The 22,602-nt window shown below is 48.2% G+C and overlaps 1 protein-coding gene across 3 annotated transcripts in view; it reads right to left on the bottom strand.

Annotated features, from left to right (window-relative positions):
* Positions 1–22,602, bottom strand: part of drc3 (dynein regulatory complex subunit 3) — a 108,047-nt gene that overhangs the window by 76,801 nt on the left and 8,644 nt on the right. For 2 of the 3 annotated variants that reach the window (XM_072481074.1, XM_072481073.1), the window contains 4 exons: positions 16,250–16,366; positions 15,000–15,166; positions 13,488–13,634; positions 7,896–8,015 (listed from right to left, as the gene is read on the bottom strand). In XM_072481074.1, coding sequence (XP_072337175.1) covers positions 7,896–8,015; positions 13,488–13,634; positions 15,000–15,166; positions 16,250–16,366 — 551 coding nt within the window. The remainder of the gene's footprint in view (positions 1–7,895; positions 8,016–13,487; positions 13,635–14,999; positions 15,167–16,249; positions 16,367–22,602) is intronic. The other variant, XM_072481075.1, reaches the window with a different exon arrangement.

The raw sequence follows: 22,602 nt of genomic DNA, 5'->3' as shown, positions 1-22,602 counted from the left end.
CTGAGAAAGCAGGCAGCCACAAGAAGGATAGCAGAGGCAGTCTGGTAACTGAGCAAAAAGAGGTCAACCGAGCTTTCGAGACCTATTACCAAGGATTGTACACTTCCGAACCCCTCGACGGGGATGGGAGGATGAAATGGTTCCTCGATGGACTGGACATTCCAGTCGTGGGGGAGCTGGAAGCACCGATAGGACTGAGAGAGATCATGGAGAGTATCAGCTCCATGCAGGCGGGGAAGGAACCGGGACCCGATGGGTTCCCAGCGGACTTCTATAAAGAAATTCACACCAGCCCCAGTCCCACACCTATGGGACATGTTCGCAGACTCACTAGCTAGGGCACCCTGCCTCCTACACTAACACAGGTCACAATATTGCTGATATCCAAAAAGGATAAGGACAAGACAGAATGTGGACCTTACAGGCCATTTCGCTACTCAATGGAGACGCAAAGATACTAGCGAAAGTCCTGCGTATCAGAGGTGGTCGCAGAGGACTAGATGGGCTTTGTCAAGGGTAGGTAGCTAACTGCGAACATCAGGTGGCTGCTGAATGTTATAATGATCCCATCCGGGGAGAGAACACCAGAGGTGATGATCCCATCCGGGGAGAGAACACCAGAGGTGATCATCCCCTGGACGCAGAAAAGGCCTTGAACAGAGTCGAATGCAAGTACCTCATAGGAGGTACTGGAGCAGTTTGGGCTGGGGACAGGATTCACCTCGTGGGTGAAACTCCTGTACAACGCCCCTAAGGCGAGCGGTCGGAGCAACACCACCAGCTCCGAATACTTCCAGTTGCACAGAGACACCGGCAGGGATGCCTGCTGTCCCCACTCATGTTTGCACTGGCAATTGAACCCATGGCAATCGCTCGGAAGGTGCAAAAAAGCTGGAAGGGCATCCAAAGAGGGGGCAGAGAGCAAAGAGTATCGCTCTATGTGGATGACCTGCTCCTGTACATCTCGGCCTGAAAGCAATCACGCAACTGCTGGAAGAGTTCAGAGCCTTTTCAAACTCAACCTGGGCAGGAGCGAGGCATTCCAGGTGATCCCTAATGGGGGAGGGCAGAGCTGGAGGGTCTATCATTCAAACTAGCCCAAAACAAACTCCACTACCTGGGGATCCAAGTAGCCCATGATGACACAGATCTACAAGTGGAATCTGGCCAGCATGGTGGAGTAAGTTAAAAAGGACCTACAGAAATGAGACATGCTCCCACTCTCCCTGGCGGGGAGGGTGCAGACGATCAAAATGAACATACCCCCGAGGTTCCTCTTTCTGTTCAGATCCATACCGATCTTCATCCCTAAGTCCTATTTCCACAAAGTGGACAAAATGACCAGTGCGTTTGTGTGGATGGGCAGGAACCCAAGAATCCCCAAGACAACACTGCAAATGAGTAAAAACATGGGTGGTCAGGCCCGGCCGACCTACAGTATTATCACTGGGCAGCCACAGCCAAGGGGGTGAGGGGATGGATACGAGAGTCAAACTCTGAATGGGTAAGGCCCTGCAAGCCCACACCACGGGAACACTCCCATTCCCCCAACAAAGTACACATCCTGACCAGTGGTGGTGGCCACTCTGAAAACATGGAACCAAATGAGGCAGCATTTCGGATTAACTGGGATGTTCCCCATGGCCCCATCTGCGAAAACCACAGATTCCCACTAGCCATGCTTGATGCCACATTTAAAAAATGGAGACCGGACGGGGGGACGCTAGCAGTCAGGGACTTATACATAGGGGACAGACTAGCGGGTTTCTTTTTCTGTGTTTTTCTCTTTCGGGTCGGGGAGGATGGATGGGGCGGGTTGGGCACCATTTTGGTTGGTGGCGGGGCCTGGTAGGTGGAGAGCGCGGGCTTTTTTCCCGTGCCGCAGACTGGGGGGGTGGGGGGGGGAGCAAGGATTGTTTCCCGCGCTTAGAACGGGGGGAATCGAGTTGCTGCTGCTAAGGTCAAGGAGGAGCTGGAGCGAGTGGGGGGGGGGGGGTTTCCGAGGGTTTGAGACTGGGGTATGCCGCTGTGGGGAACGGGCCGAGTGTGGGGTGCGGGCGCGTGGCTGGCCGAGGAGGGGTCATGGCTAGTCGGCGGGGGAGGGGGGTGGGTAGCCCCCTGATCCGGCTGATAACCTGGAATGTAAGGGGACTGAATGGGCCGGTTAAGCGGGCCCGCGTGTTCGCGCACCTGAAGGGGCTCAAGGCGGATGTGGTTATGCTCCAGGAGACACACCTGAAGGTGGCAGACTAGGTAAGATTGAGGAAAGGGTGGGTAGGTCAGATGTTTCACTCGGGGCTAGATGCCAAAAATCGAGGGGTGGCGATCTTGGTGGGAAAGAAGGTGTCATTCGAGGCGTCGAGCATTGTGGCAGATAATGGCGGTAGGTACATAATGGTAAGTGGTAATTGCAGGGAGAGAGGGTGGTACTGATCAATGTGTATGCTCCGAACTGGGACGATGCGGGTTTTATGCGGCGTATGTTGGGTCGGATCCCAGACTTGGAAGTGGGGGGCCTGATAATGGGGGGAGACTTTAACACGGTGTTGGATCCGGCACTGGATCGCTCCAGGTCTAGGACGGTAGGAAGCCGGCAGCAGCTAGAGTGTTGAGGGGATTTATGGACCAAATGGGAGGGGTGGACCCTTGGAGATTTGCAAGGCCGGGGGCAAGGGAATTTTCATTCTTCTCACATGTCCATAAGGCTTATTCCCGAATCAACTTTTTCATTTTGAGTAGGGCGCTGATAGCGAGAGTAGAGGATACCGAGTATTCGGCAATAGCCATTTCGGACCACGCCCCGCATTGGGTGGACTTGGAGATGGGGGATGAGAGGGACCAGCGCCCGCTGTGGTGCTTGGAGGTGGGGCTGTTGGCAGACGAGGAGGTGAGCGAGCGGGTCCGAGGAAGTATAGAGAGGTACTTGGAGACCAACGACAACGGGTAGGTCCGAGTGGGGATGGTATGGGAGGCACTGAAGGCGGTGGTGAGGGGAGAGCTGATCGCCATTAGGGCCCACAAGGAGCGGAGCGGGGGAGGAGAGGGAGAGGCTGGTGGGGGAGATGGTGAGGGTAGACAGGAGGTATGGGGAAGAGCCTGAGGAAGGATTGTTGAGGAAGAGGCGCAACCTCCAGGCCGAATTCGACCTGGTGACCACCAGGAAGGCGGAGGTGCAGTGGAGGAAGGCCCAGGGGGCGGTCTACGAGTATGGGGAAAACGCAAGCCGGATGTTGGCGCATCAGCTTCGGAAGCGGGATGCAGCTAGGGAGATCGGGGGAGTTAAGGACAGGGGAGGGAGCGTGGTGCGTAGTGGGGTTGGCATCAATGGGGTCTTCAGGGACTTCTACGAGGAATTATACCGATCCGAGCCCCCACGGGAGGAGGGAGGGATGGGCCTTTTTCTGGACAAATTGAGGTTTCCAAAGGTGGAAGAGGGACTTGTGGCGGGACTGGGGGCCCCGATTGGGCTGGAGGAGCTGATCAAAGGGATAGGAAGCACGCAGGCGGGGAAGGCACCGGGGCCGGACAGTTTCTATAGGTCGAGTTCTATAAGAAATATATGGACCTGTTGGGCCCGCTGTTAGTTAGGACCTTTAATGAGGCAAGGGAGGGGGGGGCTTTACCTCCGACGATGTCCAGGGCACTGATCTCCTTGATCCTGAAGCGGGACAAGAACCCCCTGCAATGTGGGTCTTACAGACCGATTTCCTTGTTAAATGTAGATGCCAAGGTGCTGGCGAAGGTCTTAGCCACGAGGATTGAGGATAGTGTGCCGCAGATCATCCATGAAGACCAGACGGGGTTTGTGAAGGGGAGACAGTTGAACGCGAATATGCGGAGGCTTTTGAACGTTATCATGATGCCGGCGAGGGAGGGGGAGGCGGAGATAGTGGTGGCGATGGACGCTGAGAAAGCATTCGATAGGGTAGAGTGGGAGTACCTGTGGGAGGTGCTGAAGAGGTTCGGGTTTGGGGAGGGATTTGTCAGGTGGGTTAGGCTGTTGTATGAGGTCCCGATGGCGAGTGTGGCCACAAATAGGAGGAGGTCCGAGTACTTTCGGTTGCACCGAGGGATGAGACAGGGGTGTCCCCTGTCCCCCCTGCTCTTGGCACTGGCGATTGAACCCCTGGCTATGGCACTGAGTCGAGGAACTGGAGGGGGTTGGTGCGGGGTGGGGAGGAGCATAGGGTGTTGCTTTATGCGGACGACCTGCTGCTGTATGTGGCGGACCCGGTGGGAGGAATGCCAGAGGTAATGAGGATCCTTAGGGAATTCGGGGACTTTTCGGGGTACAAGCTCAATATGGGGAAGAGCGAGCTGTTCGTAGTTCAGCTGGGGGACCAGAAGAGGGGGATTGGTGACCTCCCACTAAAAAGGGCGGAGAGGAGCTTCAGATATTTGGGGGTCCAGGTGGCCAGGAGCTGGGGGGCCCTGCATTGGCTTAACTTTACAAGGCTGGTGGAGCAAATGGAGGAGGAGTTCAAGAGGTGGGACGCGTGCCGCTGTCCTTGGCGGGTAGGGTACAGTCAATCAAAATGACGGTGCTCCCAAGGTTTTTGTTCCTGTTCCAGTGCCTCTCCGTGTTTATCCCGAAGGCGTTTTTCAGGCGGGTAAACAGGAGTATAATGGGGTTTGTGTGGGCGCGAGGGACTCCGAGGGTGAGAAGGGTGTTCCTGGAGCGGAGTAGAGATAGGGGGGGGGGCTGGCGCTGCCCAACCTTTGTGGGTACTACTGGGCCGCCAATGCGACGATGGTGCGCAAGTGGGTGATGGAGGGGGCTGCATGGAAGAGGCTGGAGACGGCGTCCTGTGTGGGTACGAATCTGGGGGCGCTGGCAACGGCGCCGCTGCCGCTCCCTCCAAGGAGGTATACCACGAGCCCGGTGGTGGTGGCGGCCCTCAAAATTTGGGGGCAGTGGAGGCGGCATGGGGGGGAAGTTGGGGCCGCGGCGGGACCCCATTATGGGGGAACCACCGGTTCTCCCCAGGAAGAACAGGTGGAGGGTTTTTGGGGTGGCACAGGGCAGGGATATGAAAGTTGGGGGACCTGCTTGTGGACAGGAAGTTCGCGAGCTTGGGTGAGCTGGAGGAGAAGTATGGGTTCCCCCCCGGGGAACACCTTCAGGTAAGGGCGTTTGCCAGACGGCAGGTGGTGGAATTCCCGCGGCTACTGCCACAGGCAGTACAGGACAGGGTGCTCTCGGGGGGGTGGGTGGGAGTGGGGAAGATGTCAGAAACTTACCAGGTGATGCAGGAGGAGGAGGAGGCCTCGGTGGTGGAGTTGAAAGGTAAGTGGGAGGAGGAGTTGGGAGAGGAGATCGAAGAGGGGACGTGGGCAGATGCCCTAGGGAGGGTGAATTCTTCCTCTTCGTGCGCGAGGCTCAGCCTCATACAGTTTAAGGTGCTGCACAGGGCACACATGACCGGGACAAGGATAAGCCGGTTCTTTGGGGGTGAGGACAGGTGTGTTAGGTGCTCAGGGAGCCCAGCAAATCACACCCATATGTTCTGGGCATGCCTAGCGCTGGAGGAATTTTGGAAGGGCATAGCGAGGACGGTGTCGAGGGTGGTAGGATCCAGGGTCAGACCGGGCTGGGGGCTCGCAATATTTGGGGTGGCAGAGGAGCCGGGAGTGCAGGAGGCGAAAGAGGCCGGAATTCTGGCCTTTGCGTCCCTGGTAGCCCAGCGAAGGATTCTCCTTCAGTGGAAAGATGCGAGGCCCCCAAGCGTGGAATCCTGGATCAGCGATATGGCAGGGTTCATTAAATCGGAGAGGGTGAAATTCGCCTTGAGAGGGTCAGTACAAGGGTTCTTTAGGCGGTGGCAACCGTTCTTTGACTTTCTGGCAGAACGATAGACATTGGTCAATGGCAGCAGCAGCTCGCGGGGGGGGGGGGGGTTTACTTTATTTTTGTTTATGTTATTTACACTGGAGGGTCTGAGAGGGTGTATACACCTGTTGTGTTAAGTCGGGATGTTAATGTTAATTTATTATTTATGTACAGGGTGGGAGGGGTTTGGGGGGTTGCTTTTTTAGATTGTGTTTTGTACTTAACCCTGTTGGGTTCTTTTTTCTTTCTCATTTTGTTATTGATATTTTATGAAAACCTTTAATAAAAATTATTTTTTAAACAAAAACAGTGGCCCCAAGCTAGTGCCCTTATAAGAGGCTGCCTCGATCCGCTCTCATATCGACCTCTCACCCACTATCCACTTCCTTATGATTGCTATGTTTGCTACCCAGTTACAGTCCCACGATACAGCCTAAATTACCACAAGCTCACCCGATTCGTCCTGAAACATGCCGTCGGCACCTGATACAACAGCCGGGCTCAGTTCACAAACCCCTGCCCGAACCCAAAATGCCCCAGTACCTCCCACAAATATTCCCATTTACTCGATCAAAGGCCTTCTCTGCATCCATAGCGACCACCACCTCCACATTCCGCCCCTCCCACGGCAACATTATAACATTCAACAGATGCCTAATGTTAGCCGACAGATGCCTCCTCTTAACAAACCCCGCCTGGTCTTCCCCTATCACTCCGGAACACAGTCTTCAATCCGTGAGACCAAGTTCTTAGCCAACAACTTAGCGTCCACATTCAGCAGTGATATCAGGCAGTAGGACCCACACTGCTCTGGATCCTTATCCCTCTTCAAAATTAAAGATATTGAGGCCTGCGATAACGTGGCGGGGAGCTGCCCCTTCTCCCTCACCTCATTGGATGCCCTGACAATCAGGGGCCCCAGGTCACCCAAACATTTTTTATAAAATTTCACCGGAAAACCATCGGGGCCCGGGGCCTTCCCCGCCTGCATCGCGCCCATGCCCTCCATCACCTCCACCAGTCTAATGGATGCTTCCAACCCTTCTACCAAGTCCTCCTCCACCTTGGGGAACTCCAACCCGTCCAGGAATCACTGCATTCCCCTCCCCCCTGGTCGGGGGCTCCAATATATAAAGCCTCCTGTAAAACTCCTCAAAGACCCTGTTTACCCCCACCGGGTCAAGTATCACTCCTCCCCTACCGTCTTTCACCCTTCCAACATCCCGTTACCGCCTCATGCTTCCTGAGTTGGCAGGCCAGCATCCTACTAGTCTTCTCCCCGTGCTCGTACATCGCCTCTCTGGCCCTCCGCAAATGCCCTACTGCCTTTCCCATGGGCACCAGCCCAAACTCCATCTGGAGCTTCTGCCTCTGCATCAATAATCCTGCAACTGGGGGCACCGAATACCTCCTGTCCACCCGCAAAGTCTCATAGCCTTGCCATTTCTGCTTGCTCCTCCTTCTCCCTATGCGCCCAGATAGATATGAACTCCCCCCAATCACTACTTTGAGTACCTCCCACAGCGTGGTGGCCGAGACCTCCCCTGTGTCATTGAATTCCACATACCCCCGAATGGCGGCTCTCACCCACTCACATACCTCCTCATCTCCCAGCAACCCTACGTCCACTGCGGGTGCTGGGCACGCCCCACGGTCCACTTGCACATCCACCCAATGTGGCGCATGGTCTGACACCATGAACGGCGAGTCCCCAGAGTCCACCACCCCGCCACTAGCGTCTTACCTACCACAAAAAAATCAATCCGAGAGTACACCCTGTGCACATGTGAGAAGTACGAAAACTCCTTCGCCCTCGGCCTCCCAAACCTCCACAGGTCCACCCCCCCCCGTGCGCTTCATGAATCCCTTCACTGCCGACACCCTCCCCGACCTCTGGCCTTTGAGGCTAATTATAATGCCTTCTTGAACAATACGAGTTGATCCAAAAATTTATCTAAAATAAAGTAACCATTACAAAGAACTGAACCTGTGCTCAAAAAAAATTTGCATGAAGAATCATTTGCTGATTGCACTGCTTAATTTATAATACATGAGGTTTGCTTACCTTATGTAAAGCCAGTTCCTCTTCTTGCAACCTAATCCTCTCGTGCTTCTTAAATGTCACATCTTCTTGGTACACCAAATTCGCAACAGCACTACGATGCATTTCTAAAGCCATTTCTTTCTTTAACAAATAGAAATTTCGCAATTCATGGTTTTTGCAAACCTTCCAATTTCTTTGACCTCTTTGAGTCATTACCATTAATGTCCAGCATATGTGATAGGTAATTGCTTCCAGTTCTCTGCCAATGCATTGTGAAACTAGATGTCTCAAAATTAAAAATCTGCATTTAAGTCAAACTTTTTAACCATCTCAGGATGTCTTAAAACACTTTAGACAAAAATTACTGTTGTAATGCTGGGAATGTGGAAGCCAATTTGTACACAGCAAGGTCCTCAAAACAACAATATAATAATTACCAGGTAATTTGCTTTTGTGATGTTGGTTAAGAGATAAATATTTGCCAAGACACTGGGGAGAACTCTTCTGCTCTTCTTTGAAATAATGGTTTGAGTCTTTTATATCCATCAGAGAGCAAATGGGGACCTAAGTGAGCATATTCAAAAGATAACACCTCTGAGAGTGCAACCACTTCTTCAGCACTTCACTGGAGTGTCAGCTGAGACTTTGTGCCCAAGTCTCTGGAGTGGAGCTTGAACTCACAACCATCTGACCCAGGGGCAATGAAGCTACCAACTGTGCAATAGCTGACACCTAGAATGTACAGGATGACATTCTCTGCTCCCTTGTGAGTGGCACCACTCCACAGAGACATGGCTGACGTCTGCAATTCTGGATGACAGATTTTAACCTGTTTATCCACATTGCACGATCCACAAGCACAGTATGTCATATCTTTAATATTCTACATCCTTTCTCTGTCTTGCTGCAATAGTGATGGTGTATTGAAAACATAATTTACTTATTTATTATGGTAGAGGTTATTATACCACAGCTGGTACTCTGGTATATTTCATTCCTTCTTAATCAAAGGCATTGAGGCCAACTGCAGTGTTCTATCAATGCTGTTGCTGAGATCAGCTAATACAGTGCAGTCCAAAGATGGAACCTGAGAGAGCCATTTGTTTCTAGGTGGTTAATTTATTCAGAGGTTTGACCAACTAGGACATTGGGGAGACTTTTTCCTCTTCTGAAAAAGAACTATTATTATTATTATTATAAATTGTAAGAAGTCTCACAACACCAGGTAAAAGTCCAACAGGTTTATTTGAAATCACAAGCTTTCATCAGGTGAAGGAGCAGCGTTCCGAAAGCTTGTGATTTCAAATAAACCTGTTGGACTTTAACCTGGTGTTGTGAGACTTCTTACAGTGCCCACCCCAGTCCTGTGCCGGCATCGCCACATCAAATTATCAATTGGACCTGGATGAAATTGTGCTTGGCGGCCCTGAAATCTGAGTGTTGACAAAGCATTTGAATGTGAAGAAAGTGTTTGTATTTATTACATGTAGCCTGTAGGTTGGGCTTGTCTGAGGTAGCTCCTACAACTAAATGGGCTGTAAACATTTACAGTTTAAGCTCATATATAGTTATGAATACTGGCCATTAGATTGTGTTTTAAACTGTCTCCTTTAATTCACGGTAAAATAAAATCATTTGGCGAAATGCCCACGAAACCTCATGCTGAATTTTTCAGGAGACAAACCCATGGGACCTGCTCATCATGGAGCCAGGCACTCAAATTGACATGTATTCAAAGTATGATGCAAGCTTCACTACTGGGACAAAAGAAGGAAGCAGTGTCCAGGCTCAGAGACTCTCAGCGGCAGTCAGATTTGGAGAAAGACTGAAAGCAGATGCTGCTATATGCCAGCCAGAAAAATAGGACTGGTTTTGTGGTCAATCACCAATTGGAGTGCTAGTGAGGATAGAGTCCCTATTCGAGGAATTGGATAAAGAAGAAAACGTGGCGCAGATTTTTCTGGAATTTAATGTATTGATTGCCAATTAATTGATGTTAGTCAATGTTGATTTTTGTTTGTTTGTTACAGTAAAAGTTTAAAAAAATGTGAACTCTTGTATAGCACTTTGGGTGGGATTCTCCGGCCACATCTGTCCGCGACCAGAGAATTCCGCCTGAAGTCAATGGAGTTCTCCATTGTACGCGGCTCGCCCGTGGCGTTCTCGTTCTCATGGCAGGTGGAGCAGGAGAATTCAGCCCTCTTTGGAGGTCACTGGGAAATTCATTTGACTTTTTACAAGTTTTCAGTCTCTACAGTGATTGTAACAATATGTAAAATAGCCATTAGTTTAAGATACTGGAGAATTGCTGCCATAGTTAAAATCACATCTCAGCAAGGATTCAATGCAAATAATAATAATCTTTATTAGTGTCACAAGTAGGCTTACATTAACACTGCAATGAAGTTACTCTGAAAATCCCCTAGTAGCCGCACTACGGCGCCTGTTCGGGTACACTGAGGGAGAATTCAGAATGTCAAATTCACTCAACAAGCACCTCTTTGGGGACTTAGGAGAGGAGGTGGTCAGGGGGAAAAATGGCAAAAACTCAGAGTTTTAAATATTTCTTGTAAGCTAAGGGTCAAGCACATTTGGGATAACGTGCGATTGAATATAGTACCACCCACACAGTGATGTAAGAGAACACATGACTCACACCTAGGGGTCAGTGTGGTGTTGGACAGAACTGTGTGTACCAGCAGCTTGGAGACAGCTCCTAGCTTGTACCCTCTACTGTTGGGATAATCCTGGAACCACTAAGGTCTGGTGCAAAACAGATCTTCCAGCTTCCATCTTCCAGATGGTTGTAGATCTTCTACAACCAGCCTCTCTCTCCCTGGTGCAGAGCCTCATATTTCCTCATAACAGCTGTGATGCAAGACAACCACTGTCGTTAACGAAGCAAAATTATACGTTTCTGACTATTCAAATAAAAAAAGTGTCCAGACAGAATGGTCTCTCATTGAGTAAATTTGCAGATGACACTAAAGTCGGTGGAGTTGTGGACAGTGCGGAAGGATGTTACAAGTTACAGAGGGACATAGATAAGCTGCAGAGCTGGGCTGAGAGGTGGCAAATGGAGTTTAATGAAGAAAAGTGTGAGGTGATTCATTTTGGAAGGAATAACAGGAAGACTGAGTACTGGGCTAATGGTAAGATTCTTGGCAGTGTGGATGAGCAGAGAGATCTCGGTGTCCATGTACATAGATCCCTGAAAGTTGCCACTCAGGTTGAGAGGGTTGTTAAGAAGGTGTACGGTGTGTTAGCTATTATTGGTCGAGGGATTGAGTTTCGGAGCCATGAAGTCATGTTGCAGCTGTACAAAACTCTGGTGCGGCCGCATTTAGAGTATTGCGTGCAATTCTGGTCACCGCATTATAGGAAGGATGTGGAAGCATTGGAAAGGGTGCAGAGGAGATTTACCAGAATGTTGCCTGGTATGGAGGGAAGATCTTATGAGGAAAGGCTGAGGGACTTGAGGCTGTTTTCGTTAGAGAGAAGAAGGTTAAGAGGTGACTTAATTGAGGCATACAAGATGATCAGAGGATTGGATAGGGTGGACAGTGAGAGCCTTTTTCCTCGGATGGTGATGTCTAGCACGAGGGGACATAGCTTTAAATTGAGGGGAGATAGATATAAGACAGACGTCAGAGGTAGGTTCTTTACTCAGAGAGTAGTAAGGGTGTGGAATGCCCTGCCTGCAACAGTGGTGGACTCGCCAACACTAAGGGTATTCAAATGGTCATTGGATAGACATATGGACGATAAGGGAATAGTGTAAATGGGCTTTAGAGTGGTTTCACAGGTCGGCGCAACATCGAGGACTGAAGGGCCTGTACTGCGCTGTAATGTTCTATGTTCTATGCTCTATGTTCTATTGTGCAGCAGGGTTGTCCATTCTCGTTAAAGGTGCTGGAAAACCTTCAATGGTCAGACCAGCCAGCCACTCAGTAGATAATCGCCATTCTTCCAACGGAGGATGGAAAAGAGAGTGATCAGCAGCCTGATGACCTTCAACCTCCTGCCTCGAAGAGGGTACAACAGGTCAACACTACAAACACCAAACATATGCTGCATGCCAGCATGCCAAAGCTGGAACCTTGCAGCAAAATGCAGAAGTGAGCGTAACACTAAACCTCATTCTAGACAGAGGAATGCTTATCCTCTGCCACAGAGGACATCTCCACAATCCACACAACAGAAGAAGCAAACAAAATGACAAAGAGATGAATACAACTTTCACCCACCCTGCAAGAAATAACCAGCTCAATACCTGAACTGACCAAGTGTGGTTCAATACAAAAGAATGCAAGAAAACAATGAAAATACACTAAATTGAGAACAGCCTCTAAGCCTACAGAAAAAAATCAACAGTGACAGAACATACCCCTCCTCCGACAAGTGTGCAAATAAGATGTTGGAAGGGTTATGAAACCATCAGGCCACCTGAACCTTTGAATGCAAGGGCTTGAAGGGGGGGGGGGGATATAGTACCACCCACACAGTGATGTAAGAGAACACATGACTCACACCTAGGGGTCAGTGTGGCGTTGGACAGAACTGTGTGTACCAGCAGCATGGAGACTGCTCCTAGCTTGTACCCTTTGCTGTATATGTGTATATAGTTCTAAGAGATGGTTAACCCACGTATAACTATTAAAACTTCTTCAAATCTTTTTTAATAATAAATTTAGAATACCCAATTCTTTTTTTTCCCGATTAAGGAGCAATTTAGCGTGGCCAATCCACCTACCCTGCACATCTGTGGGTTGTGGGGGTGAGACCCATGCAGACACGGAGAAAATGTGCAAACTCTACACTGACAGTGACCCGCGGCCGGGATTGAACCTGGGTCCTTAGTGCCGTGAGGCAGCAGTGCTAATCACTGGGCCATCGTGCTACCCGAGACTTCTTCAAACCTACCAAACTGTAACCAACACCCTATGACAATTTACAACATGCTCACAACACAAAGAAACCTGAATAATGCAAATTAGTAATACTTGTGAAGTTAGACTATTTGTTTTTTAAAAATATTCATTAAATGGTTAGCAATGGAAATTTTGAAAACCAGAGGGCTTCAAAATGTTTGTTTTCTTTCGTGAGAAAAAAAGATTGGGATTCATGGATGGATGTATATACCTGAAACTTTCCATACACTGCATTAAATAAAACATAAAATATCTGCAGTGCAGAAGAAGGCCATTCAGCCCATCGAGTCTGCGCCAACCCTATTCCCGTAACCCCATCTAATCTGTACATTCCTAGACACTAAAGGACAATCCACTTAACCTGCACATCTTTGGACTGTGGGAGGAAACTGGAGCACCCGGAGGTAATCCACGTAGACACGGGGAGAATGTACAAACTCCACACAGTCACCCAAGCCAGAGTTGAACCCGGGTCCCTGGTGCTGTGTGGAAGAAGTGCTAACCACTGTGCCACTGCACCGTGCTGCCCCATTCAGGATATTTAGTTACAGTTAATTTTGTTTCAATAATTCTCTAATCCTACAAAGTTGGGTGCAAAATATGCATTATGTCCTTAACTGTAATCAAGAAGCATATTATTACATCAATTCCAACCCCTGATCCACTGCTATTAAACACTTACTGTCGTCTTATCTATCAATCTGAAATCCAAGTACATCAGGTTAGGCAGGTAGGCAGGAATGTACATGCTATAACGCTCATTTTCACAGATAGGATTGCCAGCCAGGTTCACTGTGCGCAACCTCTTAAATCTTCTTAGGTAGATAATCTGGAAGAACAAAATTATTACAGTCAGGGGCCTGGCCCTTCCAAACCTGTTGTAATATTATTGGCCGACGAACACTCAGAAGGTGCGGGGCTGGAGCAGGGAGTTGGAGGCTTTGTGAATGAAAATGGAGGTAGGCTCTTGTAAAGGGTCAGGGTTGTGCGCTAGCAATGGTGCCGCTCCAGTTTGCCCCAGGGAAATATTCGGGGAGTCCGGAGATGGTGGCCACGCTGAAAATATGGAGGCAATTTCGACAGCACTTTAGGTTGGGGCGGGGTCGAAGTTGATGCCTCTCCGAGGGAACCATGGATTTGAGCCACGGAGGATGGATGCTAGGTTTCGGGGTTGGGAGGAGTGAGGGGTGATGGCAATGAACGTATTTTTAGAAGGGGAGTTTGGAGGAGTTGGGGGAGAATTTGCGTGCCATGGGGGGATGTTTTTAGGAATGTGCAGGTACAGGATTTCACGAAAAAGTTCCCCCGACTTTTCCCATGGCACCGCCCTACTTGTTGCTGGAGGATGTGCTGTCGGTAATGAATTGCAGGAGGGGGTCACCTTGGCGATCTATAGGAGGATTTTGGATGGGGATATGGCATCTCGGGGGGGGGTTAAGGCTAAGTGGGAGGAGGAGCCGGGGTTCACACTGGAGGAGGGGCTGTGGTGTGAGGTGCTGCGGAGGGTGAATGCCTCAACCTCATGCACGAGGCTGGGGCTAATACAACTAAAGGTGGAACATAGAGCGCACCGGACAAATTTGAGGGTGAGCTGATTGTTTGTGGGGGTGGAGGATACTTGTGAACGGTGTGGGAGGGGCCCAGCCAATTTCGTACATATATTCTGGCCATGCCATTTGTTGGAGAAATTTTGGATGTTGATCTTCAGCAGCGGTCTTGCATTTGGATTTAGAGCTGAGATTGACTTTTCAGGTTGTAGATGGGAGCGGGGGTAGATGTTTTAGCCTTGATTGCTCACAATGGGTCAGTTTCTCCACCATGTGCCTTGGTGTGACTGGGGGCTCTAAAGGAGTTTTTCAATTTGGAAACTGTGAAATTTGCTTTGAGGGGGCGAGTGAGGGGTTCCTCAAGAGATGGGGTTTGTTTGTAATACATTTCAAGGAGCTGGTTAACTGCTAAGTGGGAGGAGGTGGGCATATTGGGGAATTTGGTTGAGGGTATCGGGGGGTGGGGGTTTGTGCTGGTTTTGCTTGTGTGTTTCAAATGTTAAGATGTCAAAAGCTTGAATAAAAATATTTTTTTTAAAAACAAATTATCGTAATATAGCTAACTGCACAGAAAACATTGATAATAAAGAAGAACTCTGCAAGTGGTGGAAGGAAATGATGATCTCCACTTAAATCAAATTACTTACAGTTTCCAGCTTACTGATGTGATTTTTTCCAATAGAGAAGATTTGCAGGTTTACTAATGAATTCATATTTTCAAGATTGGTAATTCTGTTACTGTACAGACTGAGATCTTCCAGCTTAACCAGTTCATCCACGCCTTCAATCATCTCAATGTTATTAAAGGACAAATCTAAAAGAACAAAAAAAAATCTGGCATTTGATTTTTTTCCAATTATGCTTTTTTCTCTCCATTGTGTACAGTGTCAGCTTTCCAGTGCCTTGTCCAGCTATTTATCGTGTGTGAATTTAGATAGTAACAGATCCACACATTGTTAACCAGCAGGATTGCTTTTCATCTTTGATTTTGCAACCTGCTTGCATCTGTATCATTTGAGAAAGCAACAAACGCCAATAATCAAAGTAAAAAAAATTTAAAATGATGTTTTTCTTCTAAATTTTCCTCCTTTTCTCTCAGAAAGCATAATTCTGTGGTTTGCTTTAAAGGATGCCCTTCTTACCCAAGTGATCTTTTTGCATGAACCTGAGCATTGTTTGGCTTCTCACTTTGGAGGACACATTCTAGCAGGAAGTGGAGCAGTTGTCTTGATTCATAGAAACAGGTAGAAAGCTAAGGCATCACGGCAGCACAGTGGTTAGCACAGTTGCTTCACAACTCCAGGGTCCCAGGTTCGATTTCTGGCTTGGGTCATTGTCTGTGCGGAGTCTGCACGTTCCCCCCGTGTCTGTGTGGGTTTCCTCCCACAGTCCAAAGATGTGCAGGTTAGGTGGATTGGCCATGATAAATTGCCCTTAGTGTCCAAAAGGTTTAGGTGAGGTAAGGATGATAGGGTGGAGGTGTGGGCTTAAGTGTGGTGCTCTTTCCAAGGGCTGGTGCAGACTCAATGGGCCGAATAGCCTCTTTCTGCATTGTAAATTCTATGATTCTATTTCTTGACACAAGCCTGTTTTGCCCTTTAATTAGATCACAACATTAGGCTGTCAGCAAGGGGGTGGGGGAAGGACAGGAGGACCAGTGGAAGGGGGGCTAGGGAAGGTGGTACTGTTTGTGTAAGCCATGTTGGCTGGGGTATGTTACTGGGGGGGGGGGGGGGGCTTATGTTTAAAATTATTAAAATTCTAAATTCCTCAATAAAATATTTTCTAAAATCAAATTAGATCACGACTGATCTGTCATGTCCCTGGCTGAATATTATTTTTTTAAAAGCTAAAATATAGCTAAAGTAAAGGCTAAGATTATTTCTTCAGCACTTACCCAGCCACACCAGGTTGGTCAACGTTTTCAGTCCCTCAATTTTTTCAATTACGTTATTGTCTAATTGGAGTTTGGTCAGTGATTTGAACCTCCACAGATTGTCAATCTTCAGTATATCTATACCAGAGAGGTCAGAGATTTTTGAACAATAAAAGTCACAATGATACAATGAATTTCTCTGCAAATATTTTTGTTGAGTGTTACGATCCCATTTGATGTTTAAACTGGACGAGAAAGTCCCAGAATGGAACCCTGGCTCAAAAGATTGCAACTTTGAAGTTTTTCTTATAAAACATGAAGGAACAGAGTCACAGGAGCACTAACTAGTTTGAATAACAAGGAAACGAGTGGAACCGGTGGATAAAAAAACACGAGAAAGAATAAGATGGTGGGTGGAGCCAGGAGGATAAAGGAGCGTGAGAAAGAGCAAGACAGAGAGCACAGCAGAAGGATAAAAGAATTTGAGAAAGAGCGAGACTGATAGCAGAATGCTAGTTTGGAGCTCCAAATGTGACATCTGGATTCAAAAGTACCAGGGAGCAAGTGGAAATGGTCAGCTAAGTTTTTACCATTTTTATCGCTTATAGTGTGTAAGGTCTATAATTTGTGGTCTATAGTTTGTAAGGGCTATATTCTGGCAAAAGGGCCTGAGAGTAATTGATATCATTTGATTTTAAGTATCTTCCAAAAGATTTAATTTAAAAGGGATAAGTCATGGCTGGAGAGCTCTAAGCCATGGTGTGCTCCTCCTGCTCTACGTGTGGAGCGGCAAACATTTACAGTACCTGGGGCCAGCATACGTGCAGGAAGTGTCTAACTGAAGCCCAGGTTTCAGAGCTGGAGTGGCGGCTGGGGACACTGCGGATCATCCGCATGGTGGAGAGTATCGTGGATAGCACGTCACGTATAGAGAGGTGATAATATCCCAAACTAAGACTACATAGGCAGGAAGGGAATGGGTGACCACCAGGCAGTGGAGGAATCTCCTGTGGCCATTCCCCTAGAAAACAAATATATACCACTTTAGATCCTGATGGGATAATGGTCTCTCAGGGTAAAGCAGCAACAGCCAAATGTGTTGCATCATGGTTGGCTCTGCTGCATAGGGGAGAAGTGAAAAGTGTGGGAATGCAGTAGTTATAGGGGATCAAAATATAAATGAGATAGGTGTTTCTGAAACTACAGGTTGCTATGTTGCCTCCCTAGTGCTTGGGTTAAGGGTGTCTCAGAAGGGGGAAGGTGAACGGTCAGTGGTTGTGGTACACATTGGCACAAATGACATAGGTTTTAAAAAAAGGGTGAGGTCCTGAAAACAAATATATGGAGTTATGGAGTAAGTTGAAAACCAAGACCTCAAAGGTAGTGATCTCAGGATTACTACCAGTGTTGGTCAGAGTAGAATTAGGATATGTCACATGAATACGTGGCTGAAGAGATGGTGGGAGGGGAAGAGTTTCAGATTCCTGGGATTTTGAGACCGGTTCTGAGGAAGGTAGAATGAGTCCAAACTGGATGGGTCACACCTGGGCAGGACTGGGACTGAAGGAAATCTGTCTTAGCAGGGAAATGGTGTTGGGGAAATTGATGGGACTGAAGGTCAATAAATCTTCAGGGCCTGATAATCTACAGCCCATAGAACTTAAGTAGTGGCTCTAGAAATAGTGGATGCATTGGTGGTCAACTTCCAAGGTTCTATGGACTCTGGAACAGTTTCTACAGATCGGGGATAAGCTAATGTAACCCCACTTTTTGAAAAGGGAAGTAGAGAGAAATCAAGGAATTATAGACCAGTCAGCCTGACATCAGTAATGGGGAAAATGCAAGAGTCCATTAAAAAGATATAACAGCAAAGCACTTGGAAAACAATGGCAGGATCGGACAGAGTCAGCATGGATTTAGGAAGGCGAATCATGCTTAATAAATCTATTGGAATTCTTCAGAGGATGTAACTAGTAGAGTTGACATAGGGATCCTGTGGATGTGGTTTACTTGAACTTTCAGAAGGCTTTCAACAAAGTCCCACGTAAGAGATTAGCGTGTAACATTAAAGTGCATGGGATTGGGAGTAGTGTACTGAGATGGATAGAAAACTGGTTGGCAGACGGGAAGCAAAGAGTAGGAAAAAAATTGTCTTTTTCCAAATAACAGTCAGTGGCTAGTGGGGTACTGCAGATATCTGTGCTAGGACTCCAGCTATTCACTCTATATTTTAATGATTTAGATGAGGGAACTAGCTGTAATATCTCCAAATTTGCAAATGATACAAAGCTGAGAGGGACGGTGAGCTGGGAGGAGGATGCAGAGATGCTTCAATGTGCTTTGGACAAGTTGAGTAAGTGGGCAAATTCATGGCAGATGCAGTATAAAGTGAATAAATGTGAGGTTATCCACTTTGTTTGCAAAAACAGGAAGACAGATTATTATCTGAATATCTATAGATTGAGAGAGGGGAATGTGCAACAAGGCCTGGGTGTCCTTGTACACAAATCATTGAAAGTAAGCATGCAGGTGCAGCAGTAAAGAAGGCAAATGATATGTTGGTCTTCATAGCCACAGGAGCAGGGATGTCTTGCCGTAATTATACAGGGCCTTGGTGAGACCCTTTAGAACAGGTCATTATTACGAGGAAGTGTTAGGTGTGTTAAAAACCATTAAGGTAGACAAATCCCCAGGGCCAGATGGCATCTATCCCAGATTACTAAAGGAGAAAAGAGATGAAATCGCTGGGCCTATGACAGAAATCTTTGTGTCCTTATTGGCCACAGGTGAAATCCCAGAGGATTGGAGGATAGCTAATGTTATAACGTTATTTAAGAAGGGTTGCAAGGATAATCCGGATAATTATAGGCCAGGGAGCTTGACGTCAGTGATAGTGAAATTGTTGGAAAAGATTCTCAGAGATAGGATCGATGCACATTTGGAAGTGAATGGTCTTATTAGCGACAGACAGCATGGTTTTGTATGAAGGAGGTCATGTCTCACTAATTTGATTGAATGTTTTGAGGATGTGACAAAAATGATTGACGAGGGAAGGGCTGTGGATGTTGTCTACATGGAATTTAGCAAAGCATTTAATAAGGTCCCTCATGGCAGGCGATCAAAAGATTAGATCACATGGGGTCAGGGGTGAACTAGCTGGATGGATCCAGAACTGGCTTGGCCATAGAAGACAGAGGGTAGCAGTGGAAGGGTGTTTTTCTGAATGGGGGTCTGTAACTAGTGGTATTCCGCAGGGATTAGTTCTGGGAACTCTGTTCTTTGTAATATATATAAATGACTTGGAAGAAAACGTAGCAGATCTGATTAGCACGTTTGCGGATGATACTAAGATTGCAGGAGTTGCGGATAGTGATGAAGATTGTCGGAGAATACAACAGGATATAGATAGGCTGCAAAATTGGGCAGAGAAATGGCAGGTGGAATTTAACCCGGATAAATGCGAGGTAATGCATTTTGGTAGATCCAATTCAGGTGGGCTATAAAATAAATGGCAGAACCATCAGGAGCATAAGAGACACAGAGAGATCTGGGCGTGCAGGTCCACAGATCCTTATAGTAGCAGCACAGGTGGAAATGGTGGTAAAGAAAGTATATGGCATGCTTGCCTTCATAGGGCGGGGTATTGAGTAAAAAAACTCGAAAATTATGTTACTGTTATATAGAATCAATATTCTAAATGTTAGGCCACATTTGGAATACTGTGTCCAATTCTGGTCACCGCACTACCAGAAGGACTTGGAGGCTTTGGAGAGAGTACAGAAAAGGTTTACCAGGATGTTGCCTGGTACGGAGGGTATTAACTATGAGGAGAGATTGAATAAACTGGGATTGTTCTCCACGGAGAGACAAAGGCTGAGGGACAACCTGATAGAAGTCTATAAAATTATTAGGGGTGTAGATAGGGTGAACAGTTGGAGGCTTTTTCCCAGGGCGGAAATGACAAGGGGGCACAAGTTCAAGGTGAGGGGGAAAGGTTCAGTGAAGATGTGCGGGGGAATGTTTTTACACAGAGGGTAGTGATGGCCTGGAATGCACTCCAAGTGAGGTGGTTGAGGCAGATACGTTAGCGACCTTTAACACTTATCTGGATAGGCACGTGAACAGATGGGGTATAGAAGGATATAGGCAGTTGGTCTAGAAAGAACATGTGATTGGCGCAGGCTTGGAGGGCCAAAACGCCTGTTGCTGTGCTGTATTGTTCTTTCTTCACACTTGGAATATTGTGTGTAGTTTTGGTCCCCATATCTGAGGAATGATATAGAAGGCGTGTAGCAAATGTTTTTCAGACTGTCCCTGGGATGGCGGGACTGACTTATGAGGAGAGATTGAATCCTTTAGAATTAATTTTGCTGCAATTTAGAAGAATGAGGGGGAATCTCGTAGAAACCTAGGGGATCTCATTGAAACGTAGAAAATTCTAAAATAGTTAGACAGGGTAGATGCAGGAAGGATGTTCCAGGCGACAAGGTGTCCAGAACCAGGGGTCACAGTCTAAGGATATGGGGTAAACCATTTAGGACTGAGACAAGGAGAAATTTCTTCACCTAAATATTGATGAGCCTGTGGAATTCACTACCACAGAAAGCAGTTGAGGCCAAAACATTGTATATTTTCAAGAAGGAGTAAGGTATAGCTCTTGGGAGCAAAACGGGAACAGGTTACTGAGTTGAGACTTCCGGTGGCCATGGAGTGAATGGTCGCACATTAGTTGGCTCCTGACCAAGGTTGGATTCTTTGGTCCTTTTCGCCTGATTTTCTGGGTCTTATGCAGGTGGAAAACGTAGGAACATTAAGAACTAGTGATTATCTAAGGCCTATCAAACGAGGAGTGCAACAAACAAAGGCTAACAGTCTGACCAGGAGGACTCTCGAGGTGCGACAGGGGAAAAGATGGCGGAAAGCTCTGTGGTGTCATTGCCCACACAACGGTCAACGGAGCAACTAGTGGAGTTTTTGATGGCTGAATTCCAGCAAGAGAATGAAAGCCTCAGAAGACTTGGCTAAGGTGGCAGAGCCGATCCGGGCTGCCCTAGATCGAGTGGAGCAGAGGCTGGAGGCGCAGAATGCGTCACTCCAGAACGTGGAGGAATCGATTGCTGATCACAAAGGTCGTTTGGCCTGGTTGTTGGCAGAAATTTTGTTGATGGCAGAGTGCCAGAAGAAATTGAGGGAGAAGGTGGACGACCTGGAAAATCACTCAAGGAGGCAAAATCTCAGGATCATGGGGCTGCTTGAAGGGATCGAGGGAATACAGGCCACAAAGTATGTGGCTAGGATGTTTTAGAAGCTGGTGGGGAGAGGGTCTTTGACCAACCTCCTGAAGTGGGTCAGGCGCACAGGTCGCTGAGGAGAAACCCGAAAGCGGGAGAGCTGCTGAGGACGATCATTGTGTGTTTACATCGATACCTGGATAAGGAGTAGATCCTACGTTGGGCAAAGGAGACGAGAGAGTGCACCTGTGAAGGGCATGTGTACCAAGGGCAAGAGTACCAGAGCATTGGGGCAGACCTGGCCAAGCACCACGCTGACCTTAATGTAGCCAAGGCGGCCCTTCACAAGAGTGGGGTGTCGTTTGGATTTGGAATGCTGTACCCAGCCAAACTGTGGGTAATCTTCCATGGGGAGAAGTACTCCTTCGCTGCAGCAGCCGAGGCGGACGGGTTCGTGCACAGACATGGGCTTGGAAGGCAGTGGCAACAGCAGAAACAAATTCCGTGCAAAGGAAAGAAAACGACAAATGCGTGAGGCAGAACTGCCTCGCTTTCAACCTAACTTCGAGTCCCAGGAAGGAAGGGGTGAGAGCAATAAGGTGCAGTGTCAGGCGAGGGAAAAAAGGCGAGGGGAGAGTAGGGATTACTCCCAGGGGAGGGCCGCTGCGCCAGCAAGCAAGCCAGCCCTGGAAAGTACGGGCGGTGTGGGGGGAGGGGGGGGCACAGCTCCCAATAGGGAGCAAGGAGGGAATGCCTGGCAGAAGGGGAGGGGTAAGCTAGACAATGGGGGGGAAAGGTCAGGAGTGGGGAAGGGAGGCCCATAGGGGCACGGGGGGGGGGGGGGGGTTCAGAAGAGGTGGACAGACCCAGGAGGGAGAATCGGGGGTGGAGGTGTAGAATGCTGGCTATGACAGCTCGCACATGGCAACAGCGCAAACAACAATGCCAGGAATTACCATTTTGGCGGATCACCAAACAATGTGAAACTCCAGAGTGCAGGGGCATATCCACATGGAATAAATGGCAATGTAGGCCATCTTGGATGCTACCTGGACAAAGGGAAACCCTGGAGTGCACAGGGGCACATTAACATGGTACGTATGGTTGACACAGCAGGAACGGGGGGTAGGAGGGGGGGGGGGC

The sequence above is a fragment of the Scyliorhinus torazame genome, chromosome 17, assembly GCF_047496885.1.
Source record: "Scyliorhinus torazame isolate Kashiwa2021f chromosome 17, sScyTor2.1, whole genome shotgun sequence".
Classification (NCBI taxonomy): Eukaryota; Metazoa; Chordata; class Chondrichthyes; order Carcharhiniformes; family Scyliorhinidae; genus Scyliorhinus; species Scyliorhinus torazame.
This window is presented reverse-complemented; position numbering and strand designations above follow the sequence as displayed.